This window comes from Balaenoptera borealis, assembly GCF_965194805.1.
Source record: "Balaenoptera borealis genome assembly, chromosome: 1".
Taxonomy (NCBI): domain Eukaryota; kingdom Metazoa; phylum Chordata; class Mammalia; order Artiodactyla; family Balaenopteridae; genus Balaenoptera; species Balaenoptera borealis.
Genome location: NC_138860.1, coordinates 73,241,954 through 73,263,032, shown reverse-complemented (window position 1 = coordinate 73,263,032; position 21,079 = coordinate 73,241,954). Strand labels below are relative to the sequence as shown.

The following is a 21,079-nucleotide window of genomic DNA, read 5'->3' as shown; positions in this document are numbered from 1 at the left end:
GGGCATCCATTAATAGAAGTTATAGATAGCCCTCCAGTCATTTAAATTATTGGTCCCAAACATCTCTTTGATCATGTCAATGGGTGAGCCCTGCAGTGGGTGAGAGACAGCCTAATACTAAACGTGCCTCCTTCAGTAATTACAGTGCCTTGGATGAGGCACTTAACCTCAGTTTCCTCAACTATGAAGTGATGTCTTAGATTCCTTTCAACACAATCTTCTATGTTTTTAAACGAAAAAAGAAAATATTAGCAAACCTGCTATCTGGTTATGATCACTCAATTGACCAGTGGTTCTCAATCAGGAATGTTCTGTCCCACAGGGTCATCTGCAAATGTACAGTTTTTTCCTGGTTGTGACAACAGCTGGTGGCCTTATTGGCATTTAGTGCATGGAGGCCATAGATGCAAAATAGTAAACTGTCACACCCAAAATGCCAATAGAGCTCACATTGAAAAATGCTGACTGAGACCTTCTGAGAAGGTGTTTATGATGGTGAACAAAAACCTCTGTGCTTATGTTCTGTTTCCATTGTGATTTTTTTCTAATTTTATTATAATGACTTAATATCAATAGCTATAGAAGGGAGAGAGCAAGACTGTCACTTAGGCAATGCCTAAGGACCACACACCCCCAATTTTCTCTCTAGATGACAATCTAAATCTTAACATTCTCCCACGAACTTTTCAAGTTTCACTTTTCCTGGTGATGGGATCAGCCCTACATATAAGGGAATAACTCCCTGCATGAGTTGAGATGAGTGAAACCAACAGGTTTCCACTGCCATGTCACCTTGTTCACAATTCAGCATGTAAACACGGGATTATGACTTACCTTCCAGCTGCCCCTTGGTGGAACATGCTGAGAAACAGGTCACCATCAAAGAAGAAAGGAACCTGGAGAACATCTAGATCAATGACTTCACATTACTGTTGAAGAGACTGAGCCCCAGTCAGGTGAAGGAGCGTGTCCACGATCATACACCTAGTAGTAGCGGCCTGCATTACAGGCTCCCAGTCTCCTGGCTCAGAGTTCAGTGCTTTTCCTCACACCAAGTATCCATCATAGGTAGTGAGAGGAGGAAAGTCCTCGACAGTTCTGAGTCAGGCTCCTGCTCAGCTGATAGGTGAACACCTCAGCATAAAACTTTGTTGACCCACTGCCCAGGGAATGGGCTACTCTTTTTTTTCCCCCTCTAAATACTTAAATATTTCCTAAGAATCATGATATCTTTGCATAACCACAGTACAATTGTCAGAATTAAAAAGTGACATTCCATCATCGGATGAATGGATAAAGAAGACGTGGCACATATATACAATGGAATATTACTCAGCCATAAAAAGAAACGAAATGGAGTTATTTGTAGTGAGGTGGATGGAATTAGAGTCTGTCATACAGAGTGAAGTAAGTCAGAAAGAGAAAAACAAATACAGTATGCTAACACATATATATGGAATCTAAGGAAAAAAAAAAAAAAGGTCATGAAGAACCTAGTGGCAAGACGGGAATAAAGACACAGACCTACTAGAGAATGGACTTGAGGATATGGGGAGGGGGAAGGGTAGGATGTGACAAAGAGAGGGAGTGGCGTGGACATGTGTACACTACCAAATGTAAAATAGATAGCTAGTGGGAAGCAGCCGCATAGCACAGGGAGATCAGCTCTGTGCTTTGTGACCACCTGGAGGTGTGGGATGGGGAGGGCGGGAGGGAGGGAGATGCGGGAGGGAAGAGATATGGGAACATATGTGTATGTGTGACTGATTCACTTTGTTGTAAAGCAGAAGCTGACACACCATTGTAGAGCAATTATACTCCAATAAAGATGTTAAATAAATAAATAAATAAAAATAAAAAAATAAAAAGTGACATTAATAAAATACAAATTTGAATCTTCATTCAAATTTTGCTAATTGTCCTTCTGATGGCCTCCTGCTGGTCCACAATCCAGCCCAGGAACCCACACTGAAATTAGTTGCTGTGCCGCCATAACCTTTCCCAATCTGGGACATTTCCTCAACCTTTTACTTTCGTGAGGTTCCTCTCATGAAAAATACAGGCCAGATATTCTATAGAAAGTCTACCAATTTGAGTTTGGCTGATGCTTCCTCATTATTTGTTTTAAATTGTGCATTTTGGGGCAGGAACCCCAGGACTGATGTTGTAGAAAAGTGCTATTCTTGTTACCTCCATGTGCTCCAACTGAAGGGTTGGGCACCAACACCCCTAACATCTGTTGATATAAAGTTTTCTAATGTAAATTATTCCATCTTCCTGTTTCACTAAGTTTATAGACTGAATTAGTCTTTTCTGTATGGTTCTCAATTTTTTAGTAAGTCCTGAAGGATACTGTTTTAAACATAAACAATTGCTTTATACAACTGCAAGGGTAGAAAGTCTGGAAGATTGGGCTGAGTGGGGACTAACTCTGGAAAAACACTTTTTCAAGATTGTTGCTTGAAATAAATCTTTAATATCCACTTACTTTCTGATTAATTCATTCTTTATACTACAGGAGGATTTCAAATGACATTCTGCTTCATTGAGAGTTCAAGTTAGTTGGGTTCCATGAACCTATGTTTGATGCAAAATTATAACCATTGTTATTATATCTGAATAATCCTTTCCCCTACTTACACTAATGTAATAGGCATTTTAACCTGTTCTGAAAATCATAAATTCTGTAGCTTATAACTTGAGAATTCTAGCCTTTGAGATACAAGTTTCACCCAACTTTCTGGAACCTTAAGGATTATAAATCTGTTGTTACAGGGAATTTGCCTACATAGACTATCCAAATGCATTTAGGGCATTACAGTGATTGAAACCAGTCTGCCGTATGCATTTGACTCTCAAGGACGAGCTCTCAGACAAGGAGAAGGAAAAACCTCCTTCTGGTCCTTGGGCACACCCAAAGTCAAAGAAAATGAACAGCGTGGGGAACACTCTGTAAAACCTGCCTCCATGGCTCATGGTGTAGGGAAAGCTGGGGAAATGCCCCTGTGCTGGGGCAGCAAAGGCTCCAGATGAGGGTGTGCAGAGGTCTGTGGGAGCCTTGACACTCTGGGGAGAGGTCCAGCCCTGCCCTGAGCCCTTCGCATTGGCAATTACTGTGTCCTCGCTCAAAGACCCAGGGTTCATCAAAGAGAGGGAGGCCTTTCCGTTCCCTTTCTCAACCCAGGAAAAGAACCAGAAAAATGCCAGTGCATGATTCTACCAGCCTTTTGGAGGGAAAACACAGTCTCCACGGAGCTCTCTTACAGATAGTATGGAGTAGGCTTACAGCATCCCAGAGAACCAGGAGACACGAGCAAAGGAAGGAGTGATGGAGAGTGAACACTTCCCTGTACTTTTTTCAGGGTGGGAAATGTCTGATATCATTGCCTCATCTGTGCTGGGGGAGGCACATACTTCTGCAAAGGTGAGGAGCTTCCCAAGTTGTAGTTTGTTTATGAAGAAAATAAACACTATTCAAACCAGACTGCCCCATATACATGAATCTAAACGAGTTCTTGGGGAAAGTGCTAGAACCAATGTCACACTCCCTTTGGCACGTTCCACTTTGCAGGGATTGTGTCTGGTGTCCTTTGTCCCTCCTTTGAGGGCCTGAATTCCCTCTCATCACACCCCAGCTGTTAGATGAGGTAATGCCAGCTGTGGTTCCTCGAATCACTGTCAGGCCGCCTAACACACAGCTTCTCAACCATGTGAAAAGGGCACTGTGGTGAGTCGGAAGATGTCCTTGGAATGTCACCACTTCTTGGATTTCCTCACTCTCCTTTGCCAGTGTATGAATAGGATGTCAAAAGGACAAGCAAAAGTCCCCCATGCATATGTACAATGACAAATTCTCTTTATTGAGCACTTACTTTGTGCCAGACACCACAATAAACACTTTATACATATTATCCTGTACAGGCCTCACAACAGCCATTTTTCAAGTGAGGGAAGGGAAGCTCCCACTGCTTACCCCAGGTCACCAGCTGTCAAGTGGAAGAACTAGAAATTAAATCCAGGTGTGCATAGCCTCTGTTTTAAAACAATGCATTAACTGAATCACTGACTACTCCCGTCCTCATCAATTTCTCTCTTCTCTAAAATCATTCAAACACCTAGAACGTACATCAAATCACTGTCAATTTATTCAGACAATAATGTATTATTTGCTGGTCAATTCGAGTGTGTTGAGGTCCATCTGGACCACTGAGGTGGTGTTTTTTGAATCTTTTATGCTCCCTGAGTGACCAGTCTGAGGCTGGTCACAGAGGATGGGTTCAAGTGTTGCCTGAATGAATGACATTGGAGGTGACGGTAATAAACAGGGACTTGTAGAATGGTTGTGTGTGTGTGTGTGTGTGTGTGTGTGTATGTGTGTGTGAGCATCATTCATACCACAGAATCAGAGTTAAAAGGAATTTCAGAAACTGTTTTGTCAAGCCTTATCTGATGCCTAGGTCCTCTCATATCCGCTCATTCATAGTATGGTTGGGGATATAATAAAAAACATGGACAAACAGAAGACTGCATTCATCAGAATCTGAGGTGAATGAGACAGGGTAGAAGCCCCACAATATCATAGATTATACTAGAATTAAAAAAAAAAGTTGGAATCAAGGCATAACACTTCAGGGTGTAAATTAATGTCTGTGTCCACATGTTCCCTGGAGGAATCAGAACAACCCACAGGTGTCCTGGATGTAGACACATCAGTTTCTGTAGACAGTAGTCCTAACAAGTACTGCTCATGCGTGAGCTATAGTCATTATGGCTTGTATCTGGTAGGCTGTATGGGCTGCTCTAGTTCAGTAGTTCTCAAACTTTACAGGGCAACAGACCCACAGATTTCTGACCCCACCCCTAGGGCGTCTGATTCAGGAGGTCTGAGTAGGGTCTAAGAATTCACATTTCTAACAAGTTCCCAGGAGATGCTGATGCGGGTGGTCCTGGGATATATTTACTTTGAGAACCACTGTTGTACTTGATGATGTCTGCTGTTGTTATTGTTTTGTTGTTTATTTGTTCTCCCATAGCCATGCAGACTCAAACAACTTCATCAGTGGAGACACTGGTGAAAAACTACCTAGTTTTAAACCCTCAGCTTTTCTGTGATCCTCAAATCCACACCTGACCTCCCTCTTGAATCCCAGAGATGTGTTCAACTGCCCACCAGACATCCACATGCACGTGGTCCACAAAAACCTTCAAATTCAACACGACCCACCTGAATTCATTATCTAGATCTTTCATTCTTTTCTGAACTTTCTATCTCTGCTTGTGATAACAACATTCATTCAATTTAGAAACCTCAAAGTCACCCTCAACTTCAGCATTTCTTCCTATATTTAACAGCATTTAATTCTAGAGTTTAAGCTCCCCAATGGTGGATATTTGGCCTGTTTTGTTTACCATTGTATCCCCAGCACTTAGAATGATGCCTGGCACGTAGTAGAGATTCACTTGGTATTGAATAAATAAATGAAGGAAAGAATTCTCTGAAACCTCTCTCTAATCTGTGCCTTGGTTCAAGCCTTATCCCTCACCTGTAACATGGTAATAACCTCCTGCCCAGCTTCCCTGACTGCAGTCTTACCTCAACTCCAACCCACCCTCCATACTTCTATGTTGAAAGCACAAATTGAGTAATGTCACTACTGTGTTTACAAAGTTCTGATCAGACTTTGAATGACCATCAGGATAAGATAAGATGCTACACAAAACACTTCACATTTTGGCATCATTCTTGCCATTCACCAACACCAGGATCTCAGACCCCCAGAGCAGGGGTCCCCAACCCCTGGGCCTCAGACCGCTACTGGTCCGAGGCCTGTTAGGAGCCAGGCCACACAGCAGGAGGTCTGCCACTCCCCATCACTCCCCATTGCTCGCATTACCTCCTGAACCACCTCCCCGCCCCTCCACCCCTGCTCCGTCCGTGGAAAAATTGTCTTCCACAAAACCAGTCCCTGGTGCCAAAAAGGCTGGGGACCACTGCCGCAGAGGAACCCTACATTCCAGCCCTCCTCTCATGCCAGATACATTCCTATTTCTGCAACTCTGTACATGCAAAGCTATACCATTCTAACAATGTACTCATCTGCCTTTCATCACCTGAAGATGACATACTCTGTCAAAACCACTCTACTATGTCACATCCATTGTGAGCATTTTTAAAAACAGTCCCCTGATCCCTCTGCCCCAATAACGTATAAACACCCCAAGAGGAATTACTGATCCCATCTCTACGATCACAGCACTTTGTACCTCCACTATAACATACACACATATTATATTTTACTGTAATTATTTTGTTACTGGAGTTTCTTATCCACAGAGGAACCTGAGAGCTTGCAACACAGAGGTTGTTTCCCTTCCTCTTGTAATCACTAGTATCTAACCCAGAGTCTGACAGATAGATAGGTCCTCAAAATGTTTGCTGAACTGGCCTCAATTTAATTTAGTTAGCGTCAATCAGAGAGTAAGGAATAAACAAAGTCATGGACTTAGTGAGACTAATTCTCTGAGGTCTTCACCATCAAGGCCAAGCTGAAAACTAAAGTAATTACTTGGGTAGCTAATTCATGAAAGAAGGAAAACCATTTGCATTTGAATGATCTACTGAGGATTTTCTGCTTGTTGATGTTTCTGGAATTTTTCAGATAATGGCTTCAATTCTTTGATTCTTTCATGGTATAGAGAGTAGGCCAGAAAGTTAATCTAGCAATCACTCTCCCATCTGAAACCAAGCAACTTTCAACCAGTTCCGCTGAACAGAAAGCATCCATAGAAACGAAGTTTTTAGAATGCCGTAATGTAGAGGTTGAAGGACCTGCAAGGTTCAGATTCAGCACTCCAAAGAGCTCCTAAAGAAGGCCAGTTGGTGTTAAGTTGCTTTCCTGCTATTTAAATAAACTTAGATCTGGCCACCATTTATTTATGCTCTTAGAATTCTCAAGGTTGGGGCATGAAAGGGGTGGGGGGAGACAAATCAGTAAGTGATATCTGTAGCCCAGTGTGCAGGAGTCCTGAGTCCCAGGAACAAAATCCAATCCAGGATGCACAGACCCCCTGGGAGCCAAAAGGAAAGCCCAGTTCAGGTGGCCTGTGTCTGTGCCTCTGTCTGTCCCCATCCGAGTGCACGTGCAGGGGTGGAGGCACGGGGTGGGTGGGGGAAGGTCATCTCAGCCTCCAAAACTCAACAACACGCCCCTCCCTCTTAAAACAAACACACACACACACACACACACACACTCACACACGCAAATCCCCAGCACCTGCTTCGGAAAGCCCTCCCTCCAAGGCTGGCCCGCGGGCGAAGGCGGCTCCACCAGAAGAGAGCGGCGGATTTACCGTGGCATTACTTTTAATTAACTCTGCGGCGGGCGCGGGGAGCGCAGGGTGGGCCCTAATCCCGGGCCCGCCTGACGTCACCTGGGAACGCGGTGGCGCGGGGCGGCGGGGACCGGCGACGACCTCGCCGCGACCCGGGCGCGCCTCCGCCCGCGCGGGGCTTTGCTCGGCGGGAATTAAGGGAAGGAGAAATGTTAGTACACTTTTAATTGGAAACCGAGTTCTGCTTTCAGAGCGGCTTGTTTACTCAGGACCGGGCATTAGAACTCAGGGGAGGCTCTAATTGAAGTGACGGCTTTGGAGATTATGGGGAACATATGGCCCTACCGCCGGGCTCTTTATCTGCATTTTTCTCATAAAACTGCTGTCCGTGTGTGTTTCTGCGCTCGCCCTTGTACATTTCTAAAGGGCCCCGGAGGAGCGGGTGAATGCGGTGCCCGGATCTGCTGGGGCGCCCGGCACCTTGCTCTCCCTCCCGGCCTCATGGCACGGGGAGCCCCGCCTCGGCTCGCTGGCTCAGCCTGAGAGCTGGGAGGGAAAACGAGAGCGAGAAAGAAAAGAAATCGGACTGGTGAGCGCCTAGCAGGGGCGTCATTCAAAGGGTTGTGAACTGACTGCAGGAGGGAGTTGCCAAGGTAACGGGAGATTCCCACTCGCCGCCTTTCTCTAAGGCCCAAGAGAGGGAGACTCCTCGTGCCAGGTTGGGGCCAAACCCGCACACGTAAGGGAAATGGGAACTCTCGTGTCTTGGGACAGGATTACATTTCTCGCTTTCTAGCTAGCATCAACCAACCGGTCAATCAATCATCTATTTATACACCTGTGCAGGCTCCAGCACCAATCACCACCCTATTGGTTACACCCCCTCCCCGCTAGACGCTCACTGTATCTAGAGGTGCCAGATAAAATACAGGACACAGAGTTGAATTTGAATTTCTGGTAAACAATAACTTTGCATGGCATAGGATATAGTCATATCAAAAAAATTAGTCACTATTTATGGGAAATTCAAATTTAACTGGATTTTTCTTTGCTAAATCTCACCACCCTTCTCACTCTAATGAAAAAGCTGCCTTCTGTCTTAATTCTAGAATCTCTCTGGTTCAGCACCAAAGCTCTGCAGTTGGGAAAAACAGCTGATTGAGGTGCCCCAGCTTTGTCCCCCTGAGCTTCACCTTCGACTAGATCAGTGGTTTTCAACCCTGACTGCACATCAGACTCAACCACGGATCTTCCAAAAAATCCCTGAAGCCCAGGCTGTACCCCCAGACCCATTAAATCCTCAAGGCCCAGTCCACAGGAGTCCAAAGTATTTTTTAAAATACATACGTAGAATAAGTTTTATAGGGTGACTACTTTGAAGAGTAACTCTCATTTGAACATACAATCTCATTTATCTATTTATTTGGCTATTGACTGTCTCCCTCCATTAGAGTATGTTTCATAAGAGCAGAGCTTTCACTCAACCACCTATAATAGGCCAGCTACACAGTCTGTGCTCTAAAATACTTGCTCATCAGTCAAACCTCATATACTTCTACATGTTCCCCCCCATGCCCCAAACCCAGTCCTTGCCTGATGCAAGCGCTCAGCAAATTTCTATGGATGGAACAAATGTTGAGTTGGTTCAGTCACTGCTTCCCCCCCCCGCCCACTTATGATTCCTAAGAAGGAATACCTGGACATTCACTTTGAACGCCAGCTTGGTCCACTGATCCTACCCAATGCACAGATGCGCATGCTACTCAAATCCCCAAGAAGAGAAAAGCACAGCTCTGCATCCCAATGTGCAAACCTGGATTTGGACCACTAAGAATCCAAATGGTTCTTAAATTACTCAGTCTTCCATATACTTTTACAGCATCAAATATCAAAGTGCTCACAGGAAGCCATAACCTGGTTTGCCACCAATCCTTAGTAAACTGGACTTTGGGTTTTTCCTAGGTCACTGATACCAGGACACAGGGAACTACTGGAGGTGATTCTTCCTTTTGCTCCATATACTGTCTAAAGCTTCTTTAGACCCATCATGAAAACTCTTGGTAGGAAATCTAAAAGTTGATAGACTTGGCTGGAAAGTCAATGTAAGAAAGCCGGCGTCTTTTCTGCACCGCCTCCCCCATCTTTACTACATGATAGTAAAGGAAAGTGAGTCTCTGATTATTTAGCTCAGGTCATGAAAGGTCAAAGTCATGGGTTGGCTCTGCATGGCCAGAGACTTCACTCCTAACACCCACCAGTCACACTGCAAAGCCCTGCACTTGTACCCAAAGAGGATCCGATACAAAGATGGATAGACAGAAGCACAAATTTCATCCCTGCCGCCGGAAAAACTAATCTGAGTGCATTTCTCCTGAGAGTGGGGTTATAGCAGATGGCAGGACATTCCAGGTCAGCCTGTAGAAGCCTGTTAGAAAAAGTTTTTGTATGTACTGATTTACTCCACCGTTGTACTTTTATCCATTTAATTAATGAGGACTGTGGTTTGGATGGCTGATACCTCTCATCTGGACAAAAAGAGCAAACAGTTTTTTCCTGCTGCCATCAAATAAGCCATAGGGAGCAGAACAGAAGTTTGTTGAGTAGTTGTAAAAACAAAACCATACAACAAAAAACAATAATAGTACCTTATGCATACTTTTAAAGTACTTTCACATTCATATATCATGTTGGCTTTGGATCCTTGAAAGCCTCCTACTTCCTTATAAAAGGTGTGCATGTGAAGTATAGTGATAGTTATTAATTATATTAATTATTAAGGAGAAACCAGAGGTTAGAACAGAAGGCAAACTTGTGATTGATTTTAAAGGGAGTGGAGACTCAGTTCAAATCACCTCGTTTTCATTGCTTTAATTGTACGTGACAAGATTTTTCAGTTGGGGTCTCTCAGGTAGTAAGTCTGACAGAGTACCTGGAGCCCTGCCATAACTAGCAGGGAGAGCTGTCAGTGAAACATGAGAACAAAACGTGAGGTCAATTTTAATACACGTGTACATTTTTATCAACTAGGCAATACAGCCCAGTTCTTAACGAATCAGACTGGAGCTGAACTGCCTGCGTTTGAATGCTGGCTCTTTTCATTACTAGCTGTAGGACCTTAAGCAAATTAATACTTTGTCCATGTTCATCTTCCTAATCTGTAGAATGGGAATTATCATAACATTGCCTTCCTCACCAGCTTGATATAAAGGTTAAGTTAGTTCACTCATGTAAAGTGCTTAAGGCAATGCTTCATGCAGAGTGAGGGTTCCATAACTGTTAACATCATCTTCATCATGCAGAGATCACAATGATCAATTGTCCACTTGACCAATTTTTTTTTCTTACAGGGATTGTGCAAGAGAAATGAATGCACACAGCACACTACTATAGATTAAATATGCTCTGAAGCCGTTGCACTAGTTTTAAATTTTGTTTTTTATCAAAATTATCAAGTGTGAGCACATATCCAAAATTATATTACGGTTCAGCAGAGAAGAGATAACGCATAATCTGTATTTTGCCTGTAACTTCTCAAGCACCAAAGATAAACTCTACCCAACTCATAATTACAGCAAAGGCTGAGTATCAAGTATCCTGACTCAGTAATTGGTAGAATTAAGTTCTTATTCTGGCTTATCCCCGACTCAAGTATCCTGTGTCCTTATTTTTCCATCTATAACAGGAAGACAAAACAAATACACTGGAAGACAAAGGTTCAGAAGAGACAAGAAGCGCTGAGCCTCAGACTGAGGGCAACAAATAATTCTGGTCATCAATTTCATGGCTGTGATACTAACAAAAGACAAAACTTGATTTTGGAAAAAACTAGAGAGGCTCAGGCAATTATAACTGCCTCTGCCTACTATCCAGAGATGACAGATTAGAAAATCAAAAAATGTCCACAAAGACCTTTGTGCTAGTCATGATATAAATATGTGTGCTCTTCATGTCTCCTTAATAATACCAACAAAGATGAAAACAGATAACAGTTATTGCGTGTTTACGCACGGCATTGAGCCAAGTCTTTGGGGCCAGAAGATATCTTCTGAGTCTCTGGTGTTAGTCTCAGCACCTGACACAGTGTGGGTATATGCAGAAGCTTAAAACATATTCATTAGCTTGAAATTTGAGGAATTTATAATTCCAAAACCTGGGGATAGGGTTGAAAGTAACTGCCCTTTGAAGCAGTATTTTTCAAACTTCAGGCCATGATCCATCAATGGATTATGAAATTAATAGAGTGGGCTAAGACTAGAATTAAAAAATAAATATAATGGATAATATCAGCATGTAGATTAAGCAGTAAATCAATATAACTTGAATTTTTATTTCATATACACACATAAATGTGTATGCTAGGGCATGATTTAAAAAACGTATTTTTACTGAGCTGCAGTTAAAATTTTCTGGAAAATGCTCTTGTAGAGGAGTCTTGAACACACTGCTTTAGAAGAAAATATAAAATAGAATTTAAATGGATTTCTTAACAACTATAATGTTTATCTAAGTATTTTAATATCTACTCAAGGTTTTTTGTTTTTGTATTTGTTTTTATAATAGCTCACCCCCTTGTTTCTTAAAGGAAAGGATGGCAAGGCTGATCTCCAGGCTATGTCTCTTTTCCTAGCTCTCAGCCCCTTTAGATCAACTAGGTTGGCCTCACTGTTCCCCCTGATATTAGGAGGCTGGCTTCGAGATGTTTTTCTGATTTGAGTTGCTCAGTATTCTCTACCTCCTCTGCCCTTCTTTTTCTGCAACTAGAACACAGCATTTAGCACAGAGCCTGACGTGGGGTAGGCGTCTGTAAGAACTAGCTCTTGGATTAAAGGTTGGTTAGGTGGCCGCCTGGAAGGACAGAAATAGATCATGGCATGTAACAGAGCAATGCTGAGGCCGCTGCAGGAATACAGTGCATTCTCTAACGGGTAACTGTCAGGTTCAGTGTCCTTCCTGGACTCAAAGATGAGTGTTGCAAGAGAGAACGGCGGCTGAGTTCAACACATCCTTTCCATTCTTGCTTGAAATTCCTACTGAGTCCCAGAAGCGACTGCAAGACCTCCTGCTCTTCTGCACTGACTTTCCAGGGTGCAATGCTAGCTCTAATGCTCAAAGCCTGGAGAGTACCTTTGAGACACGCAGGCCCATGGAGTGAATCGATCCCTCTCCAGTCCATCATCCTAGCCACCCCAAACGAGAGGCCCTCTGTACTACCCTGAGATGCCCTCGGGTCAGCTATCCAGAAGCATCTAAAATAGAAGCGCAAAGACAGCAGATGAGACGTTTGTGAAATGATAGATCTTTGGAGAAATAAGCTTATGAGCCATGAGCTATCCAGAAGTATGCTAGCCTCTGCACCAGGAGATAATAATGACACCTGCCATTTACCGGGCATCCAACAAATTTCAGGCCCTTGATACGCATTACCTCTCTGCGTTCTTACAGAGATCCACAAAAGAAGTGTTATGATCCACTTTTTACTGATTAAGAAATAGAGTCCTGGAGATGAGAAGTACAGGCAGACCTCATTCCATTGTGTACCATTTTATTGCGCTTTGCAGATGCTGCATTTTTTTTTACAAATGGAAGGTTTGTGGCAACCCTGCATTGAGCAAGTCTGTCGGCGCTGTATTGGCCACAGCATTTTCTCCCTTCATGTCTCTGTCACATTTTGGTACTTCTCGCAATATTTCAAATTTTTGCATCATTATTATATTTGTTATGATGATCTGGGATCAGTGATCTTTGATGTTACTATTGTAACTGTTTTGGCATTTTTTTAAAGCAGTAAAGTATTTTTTAATTAAGGTATATATATTGTGTTTTTAGATATAATGCCATTGCACACTTAATAGACTGGAGTGTAGTGTAAACATAACTTTTATACCCACTAAGAGACTAAAAAATTCTTGTGAGTTGCTTTATAGAGATAGTCTCTTTGTTAAGGTGGTCTGGAACCAAACCCACAACATCTCCGGGGTGTGCCTGTAACTTTTCCCAAGATCACGCTGCTTCTGAGTGTAGGCAAGACTCAAATTCAGATCTGTCTAACATTAGATCCCAAGCCCTTTGTACTACCAGGTGGAGAATGAGACTTCCTCATACCTCCTGCTGACTTTTCCTTGCATTTTAAAATTCATGACTATGAGCTGACAAGATAATCCCGCAGGACAGTCAACTATTTTCCAGAACTCATGAGGTAACTGCTGCCTCTCTATTCTAATTTATTGAAGAACAAGAAGAGTTCCAAGATAGGCTGAAATATTTCTGTAATGAATACAAAAAAATCAGTTCCAAGGTTGTAGAAGGAAATGAAAACCAGTATCTAAATATCAGTGGTAATGAAAAGAGGAGGAGAGAGAGATGTATTACACAAGGAGAACAAGAGTCATCTGGATCGTTCAAAGCAGCAATATCCCACATCCTAAGAAAAATTAAGAAGGAAGAAGGATTCGTAAACTCTGGTATGTGTGAATAATCTTCATTCCTGCTCCAGTAAGAAGAAAGTCATACTTTTGGTTGGTGTTTCTCTGCTAAGGACCACAGAGGCTAACGTGAACAGGTATTCACACAATAAACAAACATTTACTGAGTGCCTACTGCATGCCAAACACTGTGAGAGGGCCAGGCGAGTGCAGACCATAAGGAGAGAAGCAGCATAAGCCTTTCAGTGCTGTCCAGACAACCCAATAAACAGAGGCCACTGAACTGCTGTAGTCATCCAAAACATACCTCCTTTGCAGAAAGGCTTCTCATGATGGGACTTCATGACCCAGGCTTCTTCTGGGACAATCCCTCTACAAAAGCAGAGCATCAAAAAGAATCTTGCCTTAGGCTGCTGACAGTTTTAACTCTAAGAAGATAAAGGAAGAAATGCAAGCAAGACCAGCTATTCTTGGACTTTGGTCTGACCAAGGAAGAGCTGGTACCAAGAGGATGTAATGGTTTGAACCCTGGGAGAAAATCATAGCCAAGGAATAAACCCTGGGCACGATCTAAAATGCATTCTCTTCTTCAGTTAAGAAAATCTTAAAATGATAAACAAACGAACCCTAAAACAAATAAGCAAAAAACAGATGGATCCTATGGTGAGAGATGCTAAAAGGAAATAAAACATAACAGATACTGCTGCGGGAGAGGCAAAAATGAAATTCTGACTAGGCATTTCTAGTGATCCCAAAAATGAAGAAAAAAGGCAATTTAACATAAATATAACATAAAACTAAATGCAACATGGTATCCTAGATTGGATCCTGGAATGGATAAAGACATTAGTAGAAAATCTCCTGAAACTGAATAAAGTCTATAGTTTGGTTAATAGAGCTGTACCAATGTTAATTTCTTGGTTTACATGGTACGTTTATCAAAATGTATATTTAAATGTAAAATGTTAACATTAGGAGGAGCTGAGTGAAGGGTATATGGGAAAGTCTGTCCCACTTTGCACCTGCTCTATAAATCTAAAATTTTATTTCAAAATTTTAAAAGTTTTTAAAAATCGCTACACAAGACATTCTTAAGACAAACTCTGATGCTAAAAGAAAATGTGAAAATAAGAGGGCTAGATAATTAAGAAATTCAACATGGACGAGCCAGAAGCCCTGATGGCCTATAGTCAGCCCCCAAGTCTCCACCCCCTTCCCTAGGTCAAAAAAGCTAATGACATCAATAGAATATGATGTCCATGACAAGTAGTAATAATAACATGGTGGTAGTTCAGACCACATATGGAAGATTTTATCCCCTTCTGGGTGGTACATTCTAAAGAGAATATAGTATTTTTGTAGATAGAGCAAAGAGTCTCTTCTAAGGAATAGTTTGGAGGAAAGAGGAAGAACTAGAAAGGAAAAGAGAAGACTTAGGGAGCATAAGGGACTCTTGTCTCTAACTCGAAGGGCTGCCATATGTCAGGGAGACATGTATTTTGTGAGTTTCTGAAAGCTGAACCAAGGCCAAGGCTGAGGTTACACATGGAAATAGATATTGGGGCTCAATTTAACAATTCTGACAATCCACACTCAGAAAGTGAGGTCGGGGCCTTCCCTGGTGGCGCAGTGGTTGAGAATCTGCCTGCTAATGCAGGGGACACGGGTTCGAGCCCTGGTCTGGGAAGATCCCACATGCCGTGGAGCAGCTAAGCCCGTGAGCCACAACTACTGAGCCTGCGCGTCTGGAGCCTGTGCTCCGCAACAAGAGAGGCCAAGATAGTGAGAGACCTGCGCATCGCGATGAAGAGTGGCCCCCACTTGCCACAACTAGAGAAAGCCCTCACACAGAAACGAAGACCCAACACAGCCATAAATAAATAAATAAACAGAGCAGCCCTAAACTTTGGGGTGCCTGTGTCTTAAAAAAAAAAAAAAAAAAACAACCAAGGAGATAGATAACCTTTAAAAAAAAAAAAAAGAAAGTGAGGTCAAGAGCTCCCCATGGTCAGACAGGCTCAAACAGAGGCTGGATGAGCTCCTGGTGGGAGTCTGAACCGGATAACCTCTAATTTGCCTACCAATTATTGTCAGAGCCCAGGATTCTCTGATCAAGAAAGCACAGGCATGAATGTTGCCAGGTCTATCCTGGAGGCCCTCGGCATCCAAGTCGCCCAATAAACCCAAAGAAAACGGTCTGACTCTGGCTACAAATACAATTCCACTGCTTGGGAGTGGTCCTTAAGGCCACTGGCAAAGCAGGGACCAGGACAAAGGAGGATTTTCTGGCCACACAAGAAAAGAACATCCAGCACCTGAGTATCTCCTGAGTTTGGTGTCCCATATAGCTCTGAATGTGTCACATGCTTTTGTGTAAGTTGGAACAGTCAGCAGCATATATTCTAAAATCCTAGATTTAAGCAGCCCTAGAGGTCACTAACCCAGTCACCCACACACTGTAATTAAAATGTTAAAAGACAAGCAGGTTTATTCCCCATAAAGGGAGTCTAGTCTGCACCCTTTTTGGACACAGTTCTACCTTATATTGAACCAAAATCTGTCATTTCACTCCCAGTACATGGGTACACCCTTGGGTGTGACTCTCATATCTCCTTAGTCTTATTTTTACAGAACTAAATATACTGAGTTTCTTTAGACATGTATCATTTAACGAGCCAATCGCTCTCCTCAAGACTTTCTCTAATTTGTTTGTGACCTCCTAAAATGCATCATTTAAACCTAAACCAAAAATCCTAAAAGCACTCTGACCAATGCAAAAAAAAAAAAAAAATGGAACTGTAATTACATGTTAGGGACATCATAGTTCTAGTAATGCAGTATATGGCCTTTTGGTTCCTATTGACTTTATGATCAACTAAAACCCCATGTGAAATTCCATGAAAAGAGGCCCCACTGCATATAATTACTGTTGAATTTTGGAACCCAATGGTTAGATCTCATCTTGCTGACTTTGTACTGTTCTGTTAGCTTGTCAAAATCTTATTGAACATCGCGAATATCAGCTGTCACACCAGCACTCCCTGCCAGGTTTGTGCCATCTGCAAATCGAATAATCCTGCCTTCAGTGTCTTCATCCAAGCCATTGATAAAAACGTTAAAGATGACAAGTCATTCAATCATTCACTCAACAAATATTTAATCAAGCACCTACAATATGTAAAACACTCAGGACAGAAATGAGAGGAAAAGTTGTATCTGTATTGGGACAGATCCTAAAATTGTTTGCTTTCTGTAAACCCCTTTCTGTAAATACTTCTTTTCTTGAAGATTTAACTCAACTCATTAGGTACTTATTGATCACTTACTCTTCTCTTGGCATCATGCTAAGCTTTGTTAAAGGAACAAAGGAATTAAAAGCTACAACCCTATTCTCTAGAAGCTCTTCCTCTCATTAGCGAGGCTGCAGCACAAAACATTTCATGTTGCAACATTTACGTAATTGACAAAATGAGTGATACAGACAACATATTTGATTCTGATTGCGACTTTGTCATTTCATTTAAAACTGCAAAAACAATGATAGTTTTTTAGAGCTGAAGGGGGCAACAGAGGTCTTCCGGCACCATCCTCCCCTCCCACCTCTCCAATATTACTTACAACAATTGGGTATCTCCAGAGTAGTTACATTGTGTTAAACCTTATAATTAGAATGACATCGTAACATCCTCTATGTTGAGTCAAAATTACTTCCCTTTGCCTTTTCATCTACAGTATAAATATTCAGTGATTTTGTTAAAGAATTGAATGAATTCTAATTCTTCTCTCTGAAGCTAGAAAAAAAAAAACAGGTCTGGTCCAACCATTTGAAGGCAATAATTATGTCCTCATTTAGTCTTTACTTTTCTAGCCTAAATATCTCCAGTTCCTTCATCTGATGTGGGTTGGAGACCTCCCCACCCCCATGCCATTCTTGTCATTCATAGCCTGACACCATGCCTGGCATAAAGCAAGCACTCAAGATACATCTACTGAACGAATACATGAACAAGTGAACTGGAAAGCTCCAGTTTGTGAATATCAGCCCCAAAAAGAAATGCCCGGAACTACAAAACGTATTGCTGAAAATGTGGTTAGAAAAGTGGGCCTGTTGCAGTTTGCTTACTCCGAACATTATACTTTTTTAAAAATTGAAGTATAGTAGATTTACAATGTTGCGTTAATTTCTGCTGTACAGCAAAGTGATTCAGTTATACATATACATACATTCTTTTAAAAATTCTTTTCCATTATGGTTTATCACAGGATATTGAATACAGTTCCCTGTGCTATACAGTAGGACCTTGTTGTTTATCCCTTGTATATATAATAGTTTGTATCTGCTAATCCCAAACTCCCAACCCCTCCCTCCTCCAGTCCCCTTCCCCTTGGCAACAACAAGTCTTTGAACATTATACTCTTAATACTACTTAGATCCAACTTCTTTTTGTCTTTGCACATGGGGAGAGGGCAATACACTAATGACTCATACTGTTTGTAGCCAATTAAAATCTGTAATTGGAAAATACTGGTCAGGACCCACACAACTGTGTAGCAAGAAAGGCTAGACCACAGCATTTATTTCCATGTGAGAAAGAATGGTATGTCCTTCTGGGTCTGCATGTCTTTCTGAGGTCATGCTGGTATTCTGATCACCATAGCACCTAAGCCCCTTGGGAATCTGAAGATTTTGCAATATTCTGCAGAGGAGACCTAGTGAGTGGGTACAGCATGACACGTAAAGGAAAAGTAGGATGAGATGACCTACTAAGTGGAGGCCATGAAACTCAGTTTAGGATGGGCCCAGTTACCCAAGAGTGAGACGTTCAGTATGTCAGTGGCAGTGTTACCGACAAGGAGAAATTTCCCTCAGATTAAAACATTCAGGAAAACTTAAGTCTAATGAATCCAATAGAAGTTGGGATTGTCCTGGTGTCAGCTTACTTGTGGCTGCAAGCAGAGTCAGGCAAGAAGAACCAGCTGGGAGGTAAAGGAAGCAAAACACAACTGCGATGAAGATGCCAACACCAGCAGGCACTTGGTAAATAAGCACCAGCACTTACATACATTTGTCTTCTATTCCCCCAAATAAAATGATTAGGTAGGCACGATGATCACCATTTTACAGCCGTGGAGACTGAGGCTGAGAGAGGTTCCGAAACTTGCCCAAAGTCACACAGATCTAAGTGGTGCAGTCAGAATGCCCACCTCACTACCTCCAAAGCTCTCGGACTCAAGCATCACGCCATAGGACTTCTGTTCCATGTGTTTATTCATCCTTTAACACAGATTTTATCAAGCACCCTCAGCGTTCCAGGCCTGTGCTAAGCCCTGTGGATACAGTGGTAAAAAAGGCACACACGGTCCCTCATGGGGCTTAGCACTCTGGCAAGGACAACAAACAGCCAAGCAAGCAACTCCAATCAAGTAGGATCCATCTCACGGCAGGAGAGGTTAAGGGTAAACTCACCCGGCACATGGGAATAGGAGTCTTCCTCGATGAAGCGGGCCCTAGAAAGAAGCTTAAAAGATATGCAAGCAAGACAAAAGAGTAAGGGAAAGAGGCAGAGAGGGAAGAAACTTTTAAGATGTGGAAGTGAGTGGAGACACTGATGTCTGCTGAGTGTAGAGGGGAGGGGTCAGAAGCTCCCACGAGGTTGAAGAGTTGGGCTGAGTGAGATTCCAGAGACCTTGTAAGCCATGGTAAGGTGTTTGGAACTGGACTGGAATTGGCAGTGGCAAAACCCAGTAAGTTTACATGGATATCACCTAATTGGATCTCCAGATTCTTCCAGGAAAAGGGAGGCCAGGCTAAGACACACGCTGCCCTGTGGGACAGACACCCTGGGAAGGCATTCCATGCTTCTCCTGGGCAGTTTTAATTTCTCTGGCCTTGTAATACCTGCTCTAAAAGGACTCTAACCTCTGCCATCTCCTCCCTTTTCTCTCTCCAGGGAGGGTGGGTGGGTCTTGGGTGAGTGGAACAAGTATATTCTAGATGCTTTCTTTATGTGACCCACCAAGCCTTAGACAGATTCCAGCTTTCCCACTTGACAGATGAGGAAACAAAGGCGAGAGTAGTTCAGTGACTGTGGCAGATGGAATTATTGGTTCCAATCCATCATTCTCTTTAATAGTTTTATGTATCTTTACCCTGTCAGGGCCTCGCAGTACATGCAGTATATTTCCCCTCCCTGGACTTTGGGTTTCATCTTCTGATTTGATTTGGCCAGTGAAATATTAGCAGCCATGATATGAGCAGAGGTTTGAAATGTGCTTGCACGGTTGAGCATGCCTTCCTGCACTTTTGCCACTGCCAGGAAATTATGCCCCATAGCTGCTGTTTCTCAAGCCTGGACCCCAGCATGAACCACGCAGAGCAGACTTGAACCTGGTCTACAGCCTAGAGCTAAGCTCGGCTGAGATCAGCAGATCCCAGGTGACTTGAAGACCTTCAGTGTGAAGCAGAGTCACTTGCATGAGCCCAGAGACTTGTGGATGTGTGAATAAGTGTTTCTGGTCGTACACCATAGAATTCGGGGGGGGGGGGGGGAATTTGTTATGCAGCATCATCATGGCAATACCTGACTGATAAGAGCTTACTCCAAGCTCACAAAGAAACTTCCTGGAACGCACAGCGCTGCTCTGCCATGGGACCAGGGTGCCCTGGTGGCTGGCCCTCTAAAAGAGAAAGCAATGCAGACTGCCACCACACCCCACTCTCCCACACCCTCCCCCCCGCCCACCACACGGCACTCACCTGAGTCTGAGGCTGCCGGGCTCACCAGGCTGAGCAGCTCCCGCTCCTTCTCATAGTCCCCTTTGCAGAGCAGCTGCCCCTCCTTCAGGACAAACTCATCGCCCTTCTGGAGCTGCCGCTCGCAGACACAACAGCAGAAGCAGCTCAGGTGGTACACGCTCTTCTGGGCCCGCATCACAAACTCGTTGGGCGCGATGGCCTCAAAGCAGCCCCCACATTTGACAGCAAACAGTCTGGCAGCATGGGAGAAAGCAAAGCGAGGTCGGTGAGAAAGATGGCTGGGTCCCAGGTCTCCTCTCAAGTCAACAGCGAAAGGAACTTCAAGAACTGGGACAAGGAGGCTTGGAATGGAATAGGTTTTAAATCCAGATGATTTATTCCCTGAGGAGGTTGCACCAAAGAATTCAGTTAAGTTACTCTCTCAGAGGCTTAAGAAAAGCAGGGTGAGAGGTGCCGGAAGAAGGGTGAGCTGAGGCCCAGCGTGTATTTGGTGTGGTCCATGGCACAGTGTTCCCAAAGGATGCCCCACAGACTGGTGCCAGGCAGGCTGCCCAGAATCCCCAGGGGG

At 43.2% G+C, this 21,079-nt stretch overlaps 1 protein-coding gene and 1 long non-coding RNA gene across 2 annotated transcripts in view; one reads left to right on the top strand and one right to left on the bottom strand.

The window, feature by feature from the left end:
- LOC309636003 overlaps positions 1-21,079 on the top strand; it is a 702,830-nt gene that overhangs the window by 292,665 nt on the left and 389,086 nt on the right. The window lies entirely within an intron of this gene.
- The window catches only part of LMX1A (LIM homeobox transcription factor 1 alpha), a 153,318-nt gene that overhangs the window by 27,019 nt on the left and 105,220 nt on the right, over positions 1-21,079 (bottom strand). The window contains exon 4 of the mRNA XM_082407819.1: positions 20,512-20,744. Within this exon, the coding sequence (XP_082263945.1) occupies positions 20,512-20,744 (233 nt within the window). The remainder of the gene's footprint in view (positions 1-20,511; positions 20,745-21,079) is intronic.